Raw genomic sequence first — 22,324 nt, 5'->3', positions numbered from 1 at the left:
TCCCGCTGCCGCCGTGCGATTTCTGTTCTCATCCTGAAGCAAAGTTCTTAACACGAGGTACTATTTCTGGGTTAGCAGAGTCTGTAACCTGAAGCGTCTGTAACCTGAGGTACCACTGTACTAGGTACTGGACATAAAAGCCTGCTAGTGGCATAGCGTGGGTTGTCAGCACCCGGGGCAAGGCAAGTAATTTGCGCCCCCTAACCCGTGGATTTGCGCCCCCTAACCCTAACTCCCAGATGTTGCGCCTGGTGCGGCCGGCCCCCCCTGCACCCCCCACGCTACGCCACTGAATGCCCCCTCTCTCCCCCTGTGGCTTCCAGCAACGGCTCTTCAGAAACATTGCTTTCTCCGACCATGGGGGCAGAGCATAGCCATCAAGGCTTGCAGCCATTGACAGACTTATCTTCCAGGATTTTGTCCCATCTTCTTTTCAAGCCATCCAAGTTGGTGTCCATCCTTGCTTCCTGCGGGAGTGAGTTCCATAGTTAAAAGTCTTGTGCAAAGAACTGCTTACTTTTATCCCACCTGAATCTTCCAGCATGAGCTTCCTGGAGAGCTTCTGTCAGTCAGTATAGTAGACTTTCCTGAGCCAGAGGGACAAGGAATCTGAGAGTGCTTCCAGTCTGTTACACTTATTGTCGGGTATGCAAGCACATCCTGGCATAATGAATTTGTACAATTAGACTTCATTTGGAGTTCTTGCATAACAAGCCCTGCTTCCTCAAAACACCAGACCTTTGGCAATAAGCAAGGCAATGGAAAAATACAGTAGAAAGTGTGGAATAACACTTGCCTTGATGCACATAATCTAGCTTCTCCCAAGCAAATCAGGAAAGATGCTTGTTAAATAGCCAACGTAGTCTGATCCATAGCTGTCAACCTTCCCTTTCTTTTTGTGGGAAATTCCCTTATTCCAGCGCCGTTTCTCGCTGCTTCCCGCTGCTATCCCGGATTGTTAGATATCCCATAGACTGTCCCCAGAACAGGTGAGGCTGCTGGTCCCTTATTTTCGAGGCTGCTGATCCCTTATTTTCAAATCTGAAACTTGATAGCTATGGTCTGATCTTCCTGCAAACAAATCAGGACAAATGCTCAATAAACAGGTTGTTTGGAAGTGCCCTGCCTTAGTATAAGGCAGCTTCCTGTATTTTGATGTTCCTATGTTTCTCCAGTGCATATTATTGTTATAAAGTATGAGGCTTGACCCTGTTTCATTCCCATGTTTGCACTTGAAGATGACTCTGACTGCTTTCCATCTGTTTGAAACTCATCTTCTGATTAAAGAGGCACTTTAAAGAGAGTCTCTTTTAATTCCCTCCCTGGCATTTCCTCCTCCTTTGAAGCTGATAAATGTCTAATTTCCCAGTCTTGCAGATGCGCCTAAGCTATGAAACCTTTAAGCTCCCATAAGGCTGTGGGGAGCTTATGCAACCTTTGGTCCTGACCACAATGTCATCAGCGAGACATGCCAAGTATTTCTTGGGTAGAAGCAAATTACGAACTGTTCTGTTTACTTATAGTAAGGAATGAATACATTCCCCTGCCTCTTTCGGGTTCCATGAATTGAAACGTTTTTTCCCCATAGATGGAAGTATTTTGTCCAGCAATTATTGTATTGTATTGTATTTTGTCCAGCAATTATTGTATTGATGGGGAATCCACAACACCCCCATCACAAGAATGTCGGTATGTGAGCCATATACTCAATTTTCGTCATAATTGTGAGAAAGACACGGAGAGTAATTTACACTATGAAAACCGCATCCTTGGAAATGATTTCAATTACTCCAGTGGGAGAATTGTGAGTCGCTAGCTCTTGCTGTGTATTTGTTGCCCAAATACACAGTTGAAGCACTTTGAACCCAATCCATCACAGAACAGAGTGCTTCCATGCATGGAGGAAAGATCTGGTGGCAGGCCCTTGTACCTCATGGGATATGGCTCTGGAAGATGCCCTGTCCAAGGGGGGAGGGCGACTTTGGGGGAAGTGTAGCTGCCACATGGAGGAAGAGTTTAAAATCTTCTGTACCCAAGCTGAAGACCACCCACAGTGTTTTGCAACCCACGTCTTAATTTTTTCAGGGTATACTTTAAATCTATTAACCTATACAGCACATAAACTTTTAATGGAGTGATCCATTACAAGAAAAAAAAGTTGAGCACATTCTTTGAATTAATTAAAGTTTAAATGTTATTTTATACAAAAACATAATTATTCTTAGGAGGAGAACACCTGGCCAGCAGTTTGTTTGTGTAATTAAGCTGCGCCGTGGGTTTGCATAAAAGATGGGCTTTAAAAAGATTTTCTGCAACTGCTTGACTGAACATGTATGTGTGGAATAGCACTTTAAGCAAAGATTTCAGGAGAACTTGTACGATGGATTTGAAGCTTTATTTTGGAAGGAAACCCATGTAATCACCAGCAGTGATCAGAAAACTCTGTAGCTGGTTCCAGTGCTGATACCCGAGGCCTACGCTGCTCAACAGAGTCCAATTAAGCGCATGAATTGTATGTTGCCAACATGTGGGAGAAAATCTCCCTGCACAGATGCAAACAGGAGATGCAAGTTCATTAATCACAAATGTACTGGGCAACAAAATATGGCTGCATCCCATAATCATTGGGCTCCTGTTCCCTTCCATGTGAAATCAGTTGAAATAGTTAGTTTAGTTCATTGGATTTACGAATGGCTCCTCACAACAGAATGCCCCCAAGCAATTTGTAAGAATAAAATACAGTGATACAGTAGATCTGTATACACTAGGGGCTGCCCCCCTCCATGCCTGCACTGCTTGCACCCCTATCCACTCCTTTCCCCACTGCTCCCCCTCCTCACCCTACAGCTGTTCCCCGATTGCCTGCCATTTGTCACGCTGCAGCTAGGGTGGCCGCTGCACTACAAAGCGTGATTACAGCCTTACAGTTTTATGTATATAGGAAGATAGACACAATGGAAAACAAAATAAGAGTCAAAACATCCAATCATCGGTGCTGCCCAGAGGCCTAGGAAAACAAAACAAAACAAAACAAAACTGCCTGGCATTGGAACAAGAAAATGCTGGTGCCAAGTGGGCCTTCTTGGGGCCTCCACAGGCAAGGAACGACGACAGAATTCTCTCATTATCATTCATTCATTCTCATCCTCAGACTGTTGAATGAAAAACGATGAATGGATGGAGAATATAATACTGGGGGATTTTAAGCTTTCAGGCAGGGGTGGTTAACATTTTCACAGCCCAATGGCAACAATGGTGGCCACCCTTATCAAGACCGCATGCCCGTAGTGGATGTGGTCAGCTATGCACACGCATACTTCCCTCATGCAGACCATGTGCCTGTACTTGGTTTCATTGTACTCACCACATGTACAATGCAAAAATGCACACATACAGCACATACACAGCATGCAGGCGCATGCTATCTCTCTCATGCAAATGCACACACAATGCATTCACAAGCATGTGCAATGGCAGCAAGTAAAACAATTTAAAATAGGAGGTTGGCATTAGGAGAACAAATTGCCCCTCCTACATTGGTCCCCTGTACCATACTCCGCATTCGTCAGGAGGGTCCCCAAGACTCTAGACAGGCTTTTCAGGGGCCACAGGTGGCTACAGGGGGAATTAAGAAAATTTCCTTAATTTGTCTTAGTATCCGAGCCATTATTTCGAATATGTGCATATGAAACAAAAGCACCGAAGAACCATCTCACTGATCGGAACGTAAGTAAGCATTGTGTTAGAGGCAGAATGTAAAGTGTCAAGCTTTTACTGATTTCGTGAGAAAGGCAATAAAAAGGACAGAAATTCAGTGGGGGGGGGTTGCAATCTAATGTTTGTTGTATAACGTTTCATTTGTGCTACAAATAACTGAAAAAAGAAGCCTTCATTTTTGCTGTCTCGTTTACTCCTACAAGTTTGAGAAAACTGTGGGAAGTGTATTTAATAGGGAAGTCATGAAAAACCCAGACACTTTGGCTTAAAGGTTGCTTCAGGCACCATACATTGTGTGTTAGTAGCTCACCTGGATTCAGTCAAAGCCAAGATACAAGAAAATGTCAAAATGATAAAATTCTCATAATAACAAAGTGACTTTTTTCCTCTTCACAGCTGCCAGCTTGCGTGATGATCTCACTAGGTACTTTTGGTTTCATCATTCCCAAGGGGACACAATGACCGTTCAGGATCCTATCCAGATGAATCTCTGTGCTGCTCTTTGGACTGTGGTGTCCTATGTAATTGCTGACATGGATGAGAAGATACCAATGTAATTAAAAAGAAGGAGGAGGGGAAAAATTGATCTTTTCCAGAGCAGACAAGGAATGCACGTGGCCTATTGCTGTGATGAAATCCTGTTTTTCCTTTAAAGGCTTGTGTCAAAGATGTTCTTTTAATTATGCAGCCCTGCTTCGATTTCCTGATTATTGTTTCCTGCTACGTATATTAAATTCTGTGATTTTTCTAGAGCTGCTCTGCTGTGCCACTCACAGCAGCTTTTGGTAAAACAGGAGAACCCGTTACCTCCTGAGTACCTTAAATAAATGTGTTACATACAATTCCGACACACTTTCTGCTTAATATGCCCTTTGGGGGGACTGAGAGAGAAGGAAGAAAAATAAAGATGTTCAAAGAATCTTGAAGAGTTCTCAGACTTGGATCTAGTTATCCGGGGGAGAGGGGGAGGGGCCAGAGGCAAAAGTGGGTGGAGCAATGGATTCAAATATACTATAGGCTAATTCCTACATGCACACCTCTCTGCTCTCCATTCAGGCCAGCAAGAGGCACGTTCAGAGTTCAAGGCCACATTCCAGCTAGGCAAGAATACTTGGGGTGTGAAGCAGGAATTCTCCTGGGGAGAAATCGTAGGGCCAGAGACAGAGAGGGCTGGGGGCCACATTTGGTGGTAAATACTTTGATTCAGGACTTCACACTCTGAAGATATCCCCTTGAGGCATTCTAAATGGAGATGAACATCCAAGCTCTACACACCCCTTGCTATTCTTATTGTCCTTTGTGAGTTGGTGGGCAGCCATCCGAAGTAGAGAACCTTCTGTACTCATGGAGGTTCCTTGCAGATTTGAGGATTCAGAGTGGAACGCTGATGGGGTGGAACTAGTGCATTTGTCCCCAGTAGCAGTGGGCATGGCGGGGCAGCAGTACTCACCTGACCTCCTGACACCAGAGTCACGGTTACATAAAGGGAAAAAGAAAAGGAGAGGTGGAGCAGTCAGTGCAGCGTGAGCCTGCGTCATTGCATTGCTCAGACCTCCCCACCACCTCTCCTCTCTCCTTCCTGTAAGTAGCAGCAGCTAAGCTCTCTAGAGGACCCAGTGGTGTAGCGTGGGTTGCCAGTGCCCAGGGCCACACAGAGGGGGTGGGAGGGAAATGGGTGGAGTACGCATGTTCATTCAACTGCCTGACAGCATCCACATCACCCAGGAGATCACAGCCACAGAGATAAGAAAAGAAGAGTCATTCTGTTCTCTGAAGAGGTCACTTCTTGGTTCACATGGAGAACCTGTTTTCAAAAGAGTCCAGCGATGAAAGCACACACCTATATTGAAGCAGTACTGGGTGTCGACAATTTGCACCCCTAACCAATTTTGCACCCGGCGCAACTGTCCCCCCCCCACACTTTCCGAAACTGTTTGTCCCACACATTTGCTCACATTGAGAATGTTTAACGAGGGCTTAAGCATCAGAGCAAAACCTGACCCACCCACCTGTCAGCCACTCAACAAAAGGCCAATTATTTTCCTGAAGCAACTTCAGCTTATTGAAACAGGCGCAGCTAAGTCCTGCACGTTCCCACTTGAAGCAAATCTGCAGTGTTCCAAGATGAGGGAACAGGTCAGGCGGGGAGGGAGCATGCTGGTAACTAAAAGTGGTAATTGGCTTCCCTCAGGAGCAGGTGACAATAGCAAACCCCTAAGAGAAGGAGAAGCACTCGGGTCATGCTGGAGAGAAAAGCGCTCTTCCCAGTCCATTATCAACCACTCACCCCTGCAACACAAATGACTGGAAAATACAGTAGGAAGAATGCATTAAGGTTTCAAGTTTAACTGCTAAGCAGGCTTGGGATTTGCAGCATCGAATGCCAGCCTGGCACACAGTTAGACCATCATCTCAGCTCAACTGTTAGCCTTGTTTTATGCTAACCAAACCATGGTTTCCTGAAGAATTTGTTAATGTACCCCTTGCTACTATATTGGTAGCCTTGGGTCTTGCTTATGCAGGCTTTGGGTATAGCATGCTAGCTACCCTAAATGAACTGAGTTTCCTATGGCAGAGAGAGAACACTAGAAAATGGTGGGATCTGTTTAACAGCCCATTTACAAATGCACAGAACAGACAAGCACAGAGCCAGTCAATTACAGCTCTCTGCACTGACTATAGCCATTTCCTCTAAAGGGTTTTGGAACTGTTGCCAGTTCTAGGGTTGAGAGGGCCCTTAGCTGATAGGGGTGAGAGGCAGTGGCACGACAACAGAAGCCCAAACAATGCCTGGCAATTCGATCTAGCCTTCATTAAGCTCCCCACAATGCTCCTGGGCATTATGGGAAATTTAAATGGCAGATAAGCCTAGTTGCTCATGGGCACTTGAAACATCAGGTTGGAATCTTTTGGAAGGGAGAACCAAAGCAGGTGTCAACAGTGGCCCCTGCCAACATGTTGAGGGCCCTGGCCACTCCCCAGGAATACCAGCTGTTGGGCCAGCCTCACTTGGAAAACAGAGAGTATAGACTCAGAGAAAACTGGCTTCAGAGCCACACTGACAGGGAAGGAGCGATGATCTTCATTTTAGCCAACTGGAACAACCAACTGCCCATGGTCCACCATCAATGGCAAGGCTATAACTAAAGCCTAAAGAGAGTTTCAGTATGCACAACTAAAAGGCATGTTTCACAACAGTATACACCTGATCAGGTCATATAACAAAAGTGATCTTCTACATCAGTTTCTTGCCTGCATATTAAACTATGCCGAAGGAGAAATGGGTCGAATCAGCTTAACTTGCACACGTGCAACCAATTACACTTGTCTAAGGCACCATACTGGATTGTGGTCTGTGACTACCTTTAGTTCAAAGGCTCTTTACTTACTGTATTCTCTCTCTCTCCTTCTCCCCATAAAAGAATATCATTCTGTATTAGAGCTCTCTGAATTTGAAACCATTTGAACACTGGCCATTTTGCATAATGATAAAATTGCATAATGGCAGGATAAGCTGTGGCCCAGGGCTGAGGGCTGAAAGAGTGAATCACATGCATCAATGGGACAGGCACTTATACAGCAGAAATCCCGGGCCGTGTATTTATTTATGCTTCATTCATAAAGATCTGAACCGCTTCTATTTACTGCCAGTGAATATCAAAGTGGATCTCAACATCTATATTCGCCTCATGAAATATACATCCCCTTCAACAGTACCCAAATGACTAATTTTCTGCTCTTTATTGATTAGCATAATAAAAATCTCATGACAACACAAGATAGAAATGTTACCATTAATCGCTGGTTGAAGTGAGCAGAGTTTCCCGCATAGAAATTAACGAAGCGCACGTCTCAATTCTCCCCGATGTATTGGAAGCATTCAAGACATTTCTTGAATCAGAAAGTGTTCCTGATGTGTTTGCAATCATTCCCTTCTAGAAGAATAAAATAAATTCCATTAAGATCGGTCGGGAACTGCTGCTGGCGAGTGGGGGGCATCCCTTGTGTTGAACGCAAATTGAACCCAGCCAGTGTCTCACTCCCAGGTTATTAAATATACATCAGCCCTGTGGAAATATTTCCCCCTATCATTAAGAATAGGGAAAAGTGCTTAAAGCAGGAGTGTTGTTAAGAGGGAGCCCAGGGGAGCTGAGTCTGAGTCTTCATGATGGGCCCTCAATCTCCGGTCACTTCTTCCACTTTTAAAAAACATAAGCAGGTACTGTATATATATTGTTTTTTCACTTTGTTTACAAAGTTACAAAGGCTGGCTGAGCACACCAGAAAGTGGTGGTGGGCAAATTAAAACATCAGATGGTTGGGGGTCTTACTGCACTGTGCTTTGGAGTTTCACCTCACCTAGCAAGTGGGGTCTTAACGGTGCCCAGCCCCCCTGTAAGACAAGTAATGGGGTCATTTGATTCAGTTCACACTGGAAGGCAAACTTACTGAATTCCCACTTTCTGAATGGGGGAAATACATTCGTCCTCCAAACATTGCCTTTCTTTGAATTTTAAATGTAGTTCCTCAGTAATGTGTAAGCAAAGGCATATACAGGTATACTCGGGTAAAGTGTTCATATGAATGTACAGTATTCATATGAATGTACAGTTCATATGAATGTACAGTAGCGCAGACCAGAGAGGACCACGTTGGTGGAATATGCAGAAATGGCGAGACTGATGGGAAGGATCAGATCAAGTATTTTTAAAAGATTGGAACAATTTCTTAATTTGTTTAAAAGACCACTGTAGACAGTTAAAATCACTGGCAGGGATACAATGACACTTGTAAAGTGAAATAAAATTTGGTAACTATGATTATATAATAGATGGATAATGGTAAAAGATGCAGGAAAAATGAAAAAGAATAATTATTATTTTAAATGGAACCCATGGAGGGAAGGAAGGAGTCCGAAAGTTCGAAAGAACCTTTTTATTGTTATGTTTTGGAATGGTTAAAGTTATTGTGTATAAATTTATGTAAAACCAATAAAAAATTAAAAAGAAAGAAAGAATGTACATTAGTGAAAACAACATAGAAAAGCACTTTATATTAGGGGAGCTGCTTTGCAAAAATGTGTAGATTTCACAAAATTGCATACAATTAAATCCGTATTGTGCTAAGCAGGTCACACAATCAACATTACCTCATGGTGCAATCTGCCCTTCCCCTCAGTTAAACCACAGCCTAGGACTTGCCAATCAGAAGGTCGGTGGTTTGAATCCCTGCGACGGGGTGAGCTCCCGTTGCTCGGTCCCTGCTCCTGCCAACCTAGCAGTTCAAAAGCACGTCAAAGTGCAAGTAGATAAATAGGTACCGCTCTGGCGGGAAGTTAAATGGCTTTTCCGTGCCCTGCTCTGGTTCACCAGAAGTGGCTTATTCATGCTGGCCACATGACCCGGAAGCTGTACGCCGGCTCCCTCGGCCAGTAAAGCAAGATGAGCGCCGCAACCCCAGAGTTGTCCGTGACTGGACCTAATGATCAGGAGTCCCTTTACCTTTACCTTTAGGGCACATGGGGCAGGAGAGGGGGGGAAGCCCTATTGTCCTCACAGAAGACCTTGTGTGGGCTTCCACTTGTGGGATTCATTAGTTGAAACCAACTATCTGTGTATATTAGAAGAAATTCACAGTGAAATGCTGGTGAATTTTCACGAGGTCTTCCCCCCCCCCAAAAAAAATAATTCTCAAACTGTTGTGGAAATGTTGAAGAACCAAACTTAAGAATGGAAAATTAGAAACTGATTCGCCCATCTTAATCTGAAAGCAAAGCCAATGATTGGTAGGATAAAAGGGGGTGGGGTAAGTGTAGGGGGCAAGAGGAAAAGGAGTGGCCATGGGGTTGGGGAAAGCAGCACAGAAATGGGGCAGGAGTATTCACAGTGGGGAAGCATGACGGGGGATGGTGGACTGGTCACTCCCTTGCAGCCTAGTCTACCTCATAGATTTGTTTTGAGGATAGAGTGTGCACAGGGGAAACTCATGAGCCACCCTGATCTCCAGAAAGGGGCAGGACAAGAATGCAAGGAAATAAAGAAATAATTTGGCGCTGGAAAGTTAACGTGGGTTTCCTTTCCCTGCAGTTTGTCCCGACCATCCAAAACTTGGAAAGAGAGGAGTCAGTTAATGACATGATCTTTCAGTCTTTCTTTTTTCTCAAATCTTTAGAAGAAGAATTTTATTATTACGGTTACAGACCAGTTCCGGCTCACTTACAATATCAGGAAAATCATAAAACACAACAAGAATACATTGAATTGCAATTAGGTACAGATCTTTATATCTCTAAGTGGTATGTGCCCGCCTCTTAACACTGGCAGATGTTTTCTGGAAAGTAATCCATACGCCTAATTCCTTGATGACATAATGCACATTGTGTGCATAGCTTTCTTATTTGCTCTGCACATTGGGCCTTTCCAGGCTGCATGGGTGTGGTCATGCAACCACTCCTCACTCGGGACTGTGAAATAAGCAATCATTTTATTAGCCCTTGCAAACTAGCCCAAATCACATGTAACACTGAAGGCTTCCACCGCCCAATGAATTACCTGAGCCGGTTTGGTAGAAGAGAACTGACTCGTATTACAGAAGCTTCAACTCTCGATTTTTTAGTCCTGAAACTAATACCTTAACTTGGATAAATTGCAGAGAGACTTGGGTGAAAGTCAAATGCTGTGGGGAACTATGGTATTATACCACTTTTGCCATAACTTGGGGGAAATGTATTTGTAGCCTGAATTTGTGGGGAAGTGTTTGTTAAGTTGTGGGTGAACATATCAGACGACACAGCGATTCCTCAAACAGCTCTTTTTTATTCACAGGCCAGAACAGAAAGGAACTGAAGGGTTCAGCCAGCCTGCTTCTATAGAGCTCCACTAGAACGCAACAGTAACCATTTTCTGTAACTATCCAATCACTGAACGTCACTTTCAATCCCTTATTTGCATATGTGGACCTGAACTATCTACAGTATCCCCCTGCTGGCCCAGGGTGAGAACTTCAGTACATAACAGTGTTCAAGTGGCTTTGTCTTCACAGTGTATTTTGCATTTTCTTCCAGGGAATATTTTAAACTTATTTATCTTTATGGCGATTTCTTTTTTTCTTTTTATGCTAGGGATGAGGAGTGGAGAATTTCCATAGGCAGGCTTATATTTTGGTCAGATTCCAACTACACAACATCATAGTGTGTGGGAAGTTTTTACTAGTTCCAGTAGTGTGTGACCATTATCAGTCAGACCTCAGTTGAAGTGTCTGGTTTGGAAAGCAGTTCTGAGAGTAATGCTAAGAATAATAGCAACTTTTGTAGAACTTTTGATGGGTGACATTCATCTCTGCAACAGTCCTGTGAGATAGGTTACTGTGACACTCATTCTGCAGCTGCAGAACTGAAAGTGAGAAATAGCTGCATTATGTGAGCAAAGGTGCCCAGGGAGTCCTTGGCAGAGGCGAGACTTGGATGGAGGTTAATGTCAAATGCCCTAAGTCATCAAGGCACAGCTTCCTGCAGATGCAAATTTCTGCATGACTGGAATGTGCATTTGGATAAATGTTTGCATCACCTGAGACACACCGCACCTTTTGATACAGGTGAGGATATACTGCCCCAGTGGAGTTCATTAGATGGATGCACAATAAATTGACCAGAGATGGGTCTCTTTCAGCCTTCTAGAGTTGCTTTTGGGGGAAGAAATAGACATCACACAAAGGACAGGGGCAGCTTGCAAGTTTGCTGGCCAAGTTACAAATCCAACATTATAAAATCAGCAGAAAGCTCTTTGTTATTGCAAGGTTTCCAAATATCTTCAAATCTAAACTTACAGTAGTGCAAGGTGGTCTTTTAAATAGATTTCTTCTTTGTTTTCTTTGACTTCCTTAGAGATAACAGCCTCACCGAAAGGCTAGGGAGCATGTCTCCTGCGGCATGACTTCAAACCTAGTCTGGCAAGGTCCCCGTAAATGGTGCTCCGTAATTATGCAATGTTCCCAAGGGCTGTAAGGGGTGGGGAGATTATAGCCTCCACATGGAGGAGGGATCTTTCTTCTCATACAGCCCTTGGAAACACCATCCAGACAAGCAAGAAGTAGAGTTCAAGGTGATCTTCCAGCAAGGGGTAAACACTCAAGGAGCAGGAAAAGCCAGACCAGTTAGGGGAATGGCCTGGGAAAATTGGCTGCAGAAAGTTCTGTGGGGCAGATACAGAAACCTGGACAGCCACATTTGAGCCCTCTCTGCAGACTGAGGTTGCTCATCCCTGACCTACACATTCATGGCAGCCATTTTCATTGGTGGGCAAGTGACCTACTGGTTGGGGCCTGAGTTTAAAGGTAGAGTGAATTTTCCAGAACTTTTTTTTTTTTTAAGAGGTTTCTGCTGTTTCTTAAAGGCAGGTTTTTAACTGGGCTGACAGCTTTTAAGCAGCTTTGCTCAGATGTGTAAGATTTGCCAGCCCTTGAGGACGGGCACAGCTTGTCTCATAACACCTGGCAGCTGGAATCACATGCCATTTATAATTACCCCACTTGGATACCTTTCAAACTTGGAGATGCCGTCAGGATTCAATTTACGATGTTGTCACCACATTGTGAAACCACCGAAATCAAATGCTTTTCATGTTTCATATCGCTGCATTTCAGAACTGCATCCAAAGCAAGCTGGAGCAGCGGTAGATTTCACCAGAGCTCTTGACAATGCCTTCAAAGTGAGGGAGCTGCTTAAACATTTACTTTATGGTCTGTATTAGGTGTCAATGGAAGTTTTCTTCATCTCTGCCATTAATCTTTCACAATGCTTCTGAATCTGTTTAAGATTAAATAGCTGGCAAACTTTGGAGAGGGTGCTTCAATTGCACAGTAACATCCCCCACCCCACCCTGGTATTTTATAGCCTTAGCATTGTTTACTGACATCTAGGGGAAGAATATTTTCCACTGACAGGAATAAAGCTCTTGTACCCATTTCTGAAGTTCTCTCAACTGACTTTACAAAGGTCTTTCTTCAGGTGAACGCAGACGGCTTACTGTATGACAACCACTTCAGCAGAGTGCACAAACCATGTGGGAATCTAGTGGTCCATAGGCCTTGATCCAGATATAGTCGCACACAATAATGGCTGGGGATACATATTCCTGTCTGCATAGCAACACATATGAAACTGTTACAATGGTACCTTGGGTTACAGACGCTTCAGGTTACAGACTCCACTAACCCAGAAATAGTACCTCAGGTTAAGAACTTTGCTTCAGGATGAGAACAGAAATCGTGCGGCGGCGGCGCAGCAGCAGCAGGAGGCCCCACTAGCTAAAGTGGTACCTCAGGTTAAGAACAGTTTAAGGTTAAGAACGGACATCCAAAACAAATTAAGTTCTTAACCCGAGGTACCACTGTACTGCAGTCTCCCATCTGTACCACATAGGTATATGGACATCTCAGAATTATACCTATAGTGGACATCTCATAATTATACCTATAGTGGAACCTATAGTCCAAGGGCTCAGTTCTAAGCCCTGGAGGGAAGCAGCAGGGGCCCTGAAGCTCATACCAGTCAGGGTAGAAGTGCAATGAGCAGGGGTAGGAAAAAACTCACATGTTTGTGCCAGTTCCAGGCTGGTGGAGCAGATAGGCCTGGATTTGGCCACTTGTTGGTAGCTGGACCAGCTTAAAATCCAGCAGATCTTTGGCCAACTGAGTGCCTTTTCTCTCCCCTGAAATGGCCCATTTATGCTTCTGCCCACACAAGCTTCAGAGGGCAGAGCAAAGTTCTCCACAGCCGTGGAACCTCCTCACTGGCAGAGACATGCATGTCTGGGCAAGAGCCAGAACACTTTTGCCTCATCCAAACCCCTCCAGCATGGCGAGTTGGGAGTTCGGATTACTCTACCCACTGGTAACATTTAAGGATGTTTTTAAGGTTCGTGGCCCGATTTATTTTCTCCCATTTTCTCTCTCTCTGGGGGAAAAACACACTCCATAATCTTTATTTTAAAAGACTCATGGGATGAAAACTAAAATTTAAGATAAAGAAAGCATATTTTGGAATCACTTAACTGTGAGAAATATGCAACCAGTATGTCATCTCAAGATAAGCATCAGTCAGATTTATTGCAAAGTTTTGTTGAAGAACCAAAAACAAAAGCGAAGTGACAATGTTCAATATGCCTTATTGCATTTTATTTTCATCTTAACTTCTTACTCTTTTTTATTATTTAAGGAGAGGAATGCAAAGCAAACAAGGAGGGAAAGCAGAATGAATGCTAAAAAGTTTTTTTAAAAAAAGAGTGGCATTTTTGACAACTGTAAGTGAATTATTTTCTTGTTCAAGTCAGAAGGTATGATCTGCTCTTGAATTTTCATAAAAATAAAAGATCACATTCAAAGAAAATAAGCAATTGTTCAAATCTTTGGGCGTATTTCTTTTATAAGTAGTCTTTAGTTATGTTTGGTTTCTTTGAACCAAATCAAAAGTAAAAGAACAACAGGGAAGTCCTAAGGTCTGTTGCAGAAGACCTGAGGGGGGATCACTCCAGTGATCTCCTAGTATGCCTACAAAAAGCTCTATGGGTGTAGAACTGTGGGGGAAATTCCCACTGGCTATAGCATGGGTAGGCAATCTAAGGCCCGGGGCCCAGATCCGGCCCAATCGCCTTCTCAATCCGGCCCACGGACGGTCCAGGAATCAGCATGTTTTTACATGAGTAGAATGTGTCCTTTTATTTAAAATGAACCTCTGGGTTATTTGTGGGGCATAGGAATTCAATCCCCCCCCAAAAAAAATATAGTCCAGCCCCCCACAAGGTCTGAGAGACAGTGCACGGGCCCCCTGCTGAAAAAGTTTGCTGACCCCTGGGCTATAGCATCTGAATTAGGGCATTTCAGGGATTCAAAACCACACATACACACACCTACACACCCACACCCACTTCCCAGCAGAGTCCTCAGTTAGGTCCCATACCTACCATACGTAGCCTTGAGGCTACATAGTTTTTTACTCCCATTGAAACCAAAAAGAAAAACCATCACAGTACTCAAATCTCTCTCTCTCTCTCTCTCTCTCTCTCTCTCTCTCTCTCTCTCTCACACACACACACACACACACACACACACCCTGTCTCTTGTCTAAAAAAACTGACAGTACAGTCCTAGGTAATGTCCTCCTCTGGATGAATGTACATAGTTCTGCGGCCTAAACCATTTTATGTACAATGAAACACTCAAGTACTTACCAAGGTCCCACGACTCTGTCACAACAAGGTATAGCCTTTTTGCAAGGAACAGATACACTCTTTATAATAAGGGAGGAGGGAATCCTGCATATGTATCACACAAAGGCATGGGAAATGTACAACTATGAAAAGTAGGGACATTCCTTCATGCCACAGATGAAGAGCATTGTTCACCATGCATGTGTGTGCATACAGGATCTATTTAAAATGAATTCATGGGGTCCTTCTCACATATCTTACTGGTAAAGCAGGTGTCACTCATCTTATATTTCTGCCTAACCGTAGAACCTTACATCTGTCCCTGTTGAAATTCATTTTGTTAGTTTTGGCCCAGTTCTCGCATCTGTTATGGCCATTTTGAGCGTCTGTCTTCAACCGCATTGCCTACCCCGTCCAGGTTTGGTGTCATCTTCCATTTGATGAGCATCTCCTCAATAACTTCATCCAAGTTGTTTATAAACATGTTGAACAACAATGGGCCCAGGATAGAACCCTGCAAAACTTGCCACTTTTTTCTAGGATGACAAGGAACTGTTAGTGAGCACTCATTGCGTTCTGTCAGTCAACCAGCTATAAATCTATGTAACAGTTAGTTTATCCAGTCCACATTTTACCAGCTTCTCCACAAGAATATCATGGGAGACTTTGTCAAAAGCCTAAGCCGCTCCCAACAAATGATAAAAAAAACCTGCACATGGTATTATAAACAGATTATCTGGGAAAGCCTGGATTCAACCATTCCTAGTTTTTCTTTCTTTTGATTTCAGAGTCTTGTTGCTGTTGTTGTTGTTGTTGTTGTTGTTGTTTAGTCATTTAGTCGTGTCCGACTCTTCGTGACCCCATGGACCAGAGCACGCCAGGCCCTCCTGTCTTCCACTGCCTTCTCCAGTTTGGTCAAACTCATGCTGGTAGCTTCGAGAACACTGTCCAACCATCTTGTCCTCTGTCGTCCCCTTCTCCTTGTGCCCTCCATCTTTCCCAACATCAGGGTATTTTCCAGGGAGTCTTCTCTTCTCATGAGGTGGCCAAAGTATTGGAGCCTCAGCTTCAGGATCTGTCCTTCCCGTGAGCACTCAGCGCTGATTTCCTTCAGAATGGATAGTTTTGATCTTCTTGCAGTCCATGGGACTCTCAAGAGTCTCCCCTCCAGCACCATAATTCAAAAGCATCAGTTATTTGGCGATCAGCCTTCTTTATGGTCCAGCTCTCACTTCCATACATCACTACAGGGAAAACCATAGCTTTAACTATACGGAACTTTGTTGGCAAGGTGATGTCTCTGCTTTTTCAGAGTCTTACACACACTTATTTGAGGGTTTCCTCTTATATCCTATTCTTATCACAAACATGTCCCTTTAATATCATTTTTAACTGAGCAAAATTCATGTCAGTGAGGTCTCTTTTTGCAGAGTTCTAAATTAACGCTGAAAAGTTTGAAGAGCTATGTAACGATTTTTCCGATAACTAGCAATTCAGTCTTCCAAATCCATCCGTTACCTGCCTTCGCACATGTCAGCTCCCAGCCTTAGATTTGATAAATGGTTTTAATTGTATCCTGTCACTAAGCGGAATCCCATCAGAACCTGGCAACAGGAAATTGTACGTATTTGCAGTTAGAGATGAAGCTCATGCTACACCTTTAAAATGAACCATCACTGTGATGGGATAGTGAGCTGCTTGTGCGTAAAAGCTTGATCCCTCTGGGTTTGGCTGGTCATCCAAACCGAGGCACTAACGGAGCCCCCAAAGCATGACTCCGTCAGTCGCTGGTAGAATTTGACAGTGGGCGTCTACGGAATTTACGCCAACATAAAAGCTGTTTGACGGACATGCGCCTTCGTGACTCTCTGCGTGACAGTTTCCGGCGAAGGGTGGGAGTTCCTAACGGGGGTCTTGTTACCTCTTCGCTATTCTCACTAGAAGTATCCCAGAGCCTCCCCTCCGCTGTGACTCCTGCACTCCCCCTGCTGGTTCCTTCCTCTGCTGCAGATTCTCTCCTATTCTCCTGGAGCCTGTCCACCACCTGTCCCTCCGATGGCAGTTCCCTGACATCCACCTCCCCCCCAGGGCCCCCTTCACCCCCTCCCGCCTCCTCTCCCACTGGCGGTGAGGGCGGAAAGCCCCTGAAGGAACTCTCCTCGTCGTCCGAGGATTCAAACACTTCTAGCCACGGCATACCGTCTCTCTCCCCGTCTTCCTCTTCTTCGTCGGAGTCGGCTTCCTCACCCACCCCTGACTCTGGGAACCCTTCAAACTCTCCTTCCTCATCGGTGGTCCCAAAGTGTTCCCTTCTAAATCGTGCCACGGGTTGCGGTTTTCTTGGGAAACGCTGATGAAATGTTTCTATTAAGACCTCGTCATTGACTACCTCTGCTGGTACCCAAGTGTTTTCCGACTCTACTTCCCCCTCCCATTCTACCAGATATTCCACCTGATTCCCCTTCCACCTGGAATCAATGATTCCTGCCACGTTCATGTCGCGCGCTCTCTCTTCTATCACGGGCGTTTGGGTGGCCTCTCTCTCACGCTCCCTCTCGGTACGGCGACAGTAATGACCTGTGAAATACTGGGTGTAATTTCATGTGACTGGGCAGCCTGAGTTTGAATGCTACTGGGTTGACCTGCTGTATGACCTCAAAGGGTCCCAATCTTTTGGGTCTCAATTTCTTACTCCCGCCCTTGAACGGTAGTCCTTGGGTGGATAACCACACCCGGTCTCCCACCCTTATAGTTTCACCTTCCCTCCTATTTCTGTCTGCTTGCTTCTTATATTCTTCCTTGGCTTTCTCTAAGTTAAGTTGAAACTGACGGTGGATCGCTTCCATCTCTTCAAAAAAATATTCCGCCGCCGGCACGCTCCACCTCTCCCCTCCCTCTCCTGGGAATGCCCGGGGGTAACACCCATAATTTGCCAGAAAGGGACTCATCCCTGTGGACACGTTCTCCGCGTTGTTGTAGGCAAATTCTGCTAGAGGTAACTTATCCACCCAATCATTTTCTCTGTCTTTTACATAACACCTCAGGTATTGTTGTAAAATCCCGTTTGCCCTTTCCGCTTGCCCATTTGTTTCTGGGTGCCGGGCAGTTGAGAAATTGAGTTCTACGTGCAGTAAGCTCATAAGTTTCCTCCAGAACCTGGAAGTAAATTGTTTCCCTCTGTCGCTCAAAACCCTCAAGGGGGCGCCATGCAACCTAAAAATATGTTCTACAAACAACTTGGCGGTTTCCTCCGCTGTGACCGCATGTGAACAAGCTATAAAATGACACATCTTGGTTAATAGATCTACCACCACCATGACAGCTGTTTTGCCTTTGGATTTTGGCAGGTCCGTCATAAAATCTATGGATACTGCCTCCCATGGCCTTTCTGGCGTGGGTAAGGGTTGTAATAGCCCCGCTGGCGCCACCCTCTCTCCTTTCGCTCGCTGGCACCTGTCGCAACCCCTGACATATTCCCGTACGTCCTCCCTCACCTTGGGCCACCAAAACTCCCTGGTAACCAACCACATGGTTTTGTGCTGTCCAAAATGTCCCGCTGTGGGGCTGTCATGCAACTGCTTGAGTACTCTGCCCCTCAGTTCCCCATCGGGTATGTACAGTGCCCCTTTGTAATACAACGCCCCGTTCTTTTCTTCAAACCCCCCTGTGTTCTCCTCTGTCCTCCTGAGCTCTCTGAGTTTCTCTTGGGCGTATTCATCGTTCTCAGTACCCTCTATCAGTTCCCTCTGCCCCACCAATGCCGCCCCACACACCCAGCGGTCTTCAGGGATTACATGCCTTGCCTCAGGCGCTCCCTCCCCCTCTAAGTACTCAGGTTTCCTGGAAAGAGCGTCCGCCCTCACGTTCTCGGAGCCAGGCACGTAACGAATCTCAAAGTGGAATTTGGAGAACTCCTGGGCCCATCGCACTTGTCTCTGGTTCAGCACTCGGGCTGTTCTCCAGTATTCCAGATTTTTGTGGTCAGTTCGGACTTGAACCTTGTGCTGCGCCCCAATCAGCAAGTGCCGCCATTTCCGGAATGCTTCATGAATGGCGAGCAGTTCTCGGTCGTATACTGTGTAGTTCCTCTCGGATTTGTTCAACTTCCGCGAGAAGAATGCACACGGTCTCCATTCAGACGTATCTTTTCCCGGCTGGAGAAGAACGGCCCCCACCGCTCGGTCTGACGCGTCAGTCTCGACTCTCATTGGTTGTTGTAGATCCACGTGCAAAAGTTGCTCTTCCGACGCAAACGCCTGCTTTAAACGTTCGAACGCCCGCTGTGCTTCTTCCGTCCAAACAAATTTCTTTTTGCTACTAAGACAATCCGTGATGGGCGCTGTTAAATGGGCAAAGTTTTTGATGAACTTCCTATAGAAGTTTCCGAAGCCCAGGAACCTTTGCACGTCCTTCTTGGTCTTTGGTGTTTTCCATTCCAGTACCGCTTGAACCTTGCTGGGATCCATGGCCAATCCCTTGTCAGACAACCGGTACCCCAGGAATTCCACCTCCCTGGTATGAAACTGACACTTCTCCAGTTTCACCCACAGCCGGTTTTCTCGCAGCTTGCTCAGTACCTCTCTTACATCTCGCACATGCTGCTCCTCATTCTCTGAGTACACCAGGACGTCATCTAAGAACGCTACGCAGTTCTTGTAGAGCAGTGGCCCCAGGACGTGATTCATGAATGATTGAAAGCAGGCGGAGCCCGCTTGTAATCCGAAAGGCATAACCCGGTACTCAAAAGCCCCCCAAGGGGGTGAACATAGTGGTCTTCCACTCATCCCCCTTTCTCACACGTATCAAGTTATATGCCCCCCTAAGGTCCAGCTTGGTAAAATTTTTCCCTTTTCTCACCCGTGTTAGAATGTCATCAATTCTAGGCATAGGGAAAGTCACTGGTTCTGACACTGCATTTAGGGCCCTGAAATCACATACAAGCCTGGGCTTGCCCGTGTTTTTTTTGTCCACAAAGAACACTGGGCTGCCCCCCACCGCTCGTGACTCTCTGATGAAACCTCGCTTGAGGTTCTTGTCAATGAACTCCCTTAACTCCTGCATCTCACTGTCTGACATTGCATACAGCTTGCCCACTGGCAATTGTGCTCCTGGGAGTAAGTTAATTTGACAGTCAAAGGGTCTGTGCGGGGGCAGTTTATCTGCTTCTTTTTCACTGAATAAGTCAATCAAGTCAGCGTATTGTGGTGGCACCCTCCCCTTGTCCATCACTTCCATCCCTGCTAGAGTGGCCCTGGCCCCTGCCTGAGCCTCTCCCTCCTTGCAGTGTTCTAGGCAATGTGCTGATCCAAAGGAAACCACTCTCTGATGCCAGCCTACTAGCGGATCGTGTAGTGCCAGCCAGCTCATTCCCAAGATAATAGGAGCTCCTCCCAAGGTGGCTACGTTAAACGCTATCAGTTCTGTGTGTCTTGCCACCCTCATTATCATTGGTACAGTTTGTTGGTTCACTTCTCCTCCCAACAGCTCCCTCCCATCAATCGTGGTAACCTGCAAAGGCTTACTTAATGGGATAGTCTGTATCTGGTGTTCAGCTGCAAACTCCTTACTCATGAAATTACATGAGCTACCTGAATCCAATAGCGCTTTTATCTTCAGTGGGTGTCCGTTTGCCAGTTCCAGCAACACCTCTATCACAAGCACTGGTCTTGGAGGTTCCGGCGTGGGCACATTCACTACTCCCTGGCCTGGCTGCTGTGCCCTGATGTTGGCAACCAGGCGTTGGCTTTTACTTGCTCCGTGATTTCTTCTTCCTCCTTCCCCCCAACAGTTCCCGCCATCCCTTGCCATTCCTTCCTTTGCGGACAGACTCTGGCAAAGTGACCTGGCTGTTGGCAGAGATAGCATCTCTTGCCGCTCTTTCCCTCCTTCTTCCGCCCTTCACTGGTGTTTGAAACTGCGCGCGCGCGCGCTGTTCCAAGTTCCATCGGCTCTGCTGGCGGGAAAGGCTGCTCCGGAATCTCTGGAATGCGGAAGTCCTTCCAACGTTCCCCCTTTCCTTCCCGCTTTTCCATAGCTCTAGCCTCCTGGCGTGCTCCTATGGACAGCGCTGATTTAGTCAGCTGATCCATAGACTCCGCCCTAGGCGCCCGGGAAAGTTCATCTTTCACTGCCGGAGAGAGACCTTCTTCAAACAGCATTTGAATAGGTTCACTAGCAAGGTCCCACCCTAGTCTATGAATCAGCATGGTGAACTCAGTCCAGTACTCACGTACAGATCGGCTCCCCTGTTTACACGCCATTAACTGTCTGCGCACCACCCCCTGCTCGATCTCGCTGGAAAACATCAAGTCCATGGCGCGAAAAAACTTCATAGTGTCCTTTAAGATTTCATTATTGGCTGCCATCAGGGGCCGAACCCAGTCCTTCGCCCCTCCCTCTAGATGGCCAATCACGTACGCCACTCTAGAGTTCTCATCGGGGAAGTCATCAAACAGTAGATTGAGAGCATATTGCATCTCTGTCCTAAAGGCTTGATAGTTCCTGGGATCCCCCCCAAATTTCTGCACCAATCCAGGCACCCGTCTGGCAAGTGGGGTGGTTTTCCCTTTATCCGCATCTTGAGCCCTCCTCTCCTCGAGCCTCGCCGTTTGCAGCGCCAGCTGGACCTCCAACGCCCTGTACCTTTCTTCCAGGCTTGGACCTGCTCCAGCTCCAGCTCCTGCTCCTCCGGTTCCGGCTGGTTCGCTCATGATGCCCTCTGCTTGCACAAGCTGCTTTCAAAGACTGTCAGATTGCTGTGATGGGATAGTGAGCTGCTTGTGCGTAAAAGCTTGATCCCTCTGGGGTTTGGCTGGTCATCCAAACCGAGGCACTAACGGAGCCCCCAAAGCATGACTCCGTCAGTCGCTGGTAGAATCTGACAGTGGGCGTCTACGGAATTTACGCCAACATAAAAGCTGTTTGACGGACATGCGCCTTCGTGACTCTCTGCGTGACAGTTTCCGGCGAAGGGTGGGAGTTCCTAACGGGGGTCTTGTTACCTCTTCGCTATTCTCACTAGAAGTATCCCAGAGCCTCCCCTCCGCTGTGACTCCTGCACTCCCCCTGCTGGTTCCTTCCTCTGCTGCAGATTCTCTCCTATTCTCCTGGAGCCTGTCCACCACCTGTCCCTCCGATGGCAGTTCCCTGACAATCACCCTCCGTGATTGTTTTCTCAAATGTGTTTTTAGGAAACAGCCTTTGTCAAGACTGCAGGAAAAGTAGGAATCAACATACTTATCTCCCCAAGGTGAGCTTTCACACCTTTCAATTTTAAAACAATGGATTGAATCATAAAGTAGCTTGCTTCCAGGAAAAAAGCAACAACCAGATTGCTTCCTTGAAACAGATACGGTCCCTGTAATCTTGAGCCCCACATGTGCTCCAGAGCACACACAGAACTC

General features: G+C 45.9%; 1 protein-coding gene across 4 annotated transcripts in view; it reads left to right on the top strand.

The window, feature by feature from the left end:
* The window catches only part of CPQ (carboxypeptidase Q), a 175,488-nt gene extending 170,929 nt beyond the window's left edge, over positions 1-4,559 (top strand). For all 4 annotated transcript variants that reach the window (XM_083749808.1, XM_083749809.1, XM_083749810.1 and 1 more), the window contains one exon: positions 4,114-4,559. In XM_083749808.1, the coding sequence (XP_083605934.1) occupies positions 4,114-4,274 (161 nt within the window). In that variant the 3' untranslated portion in view covers positions 4,275-4,559. The remainder of the gene's footprint in view (positions 1-4,113) is intronic.
* Positions 4,560-22,324: the final 17,765 nt, after the last annotated feature.

Source organism: Podarcis gaigeae (genome assembly GCF_964106915.1).
Source record: "Podarcis gaigeae genome assembly, chromosome: 7".
Lineage (NCBI taxonomy): Eukaryota > Metazoa > Chordata > Lepidosauria > Squamata > Lacertidae > Podarcis > Podarcis gaigeae.
The sequence above is the reverse complement of the archived record's forward strand: the minus strand, read 5'-3'. Positions and strand labels throughout refer to the sequence as shown.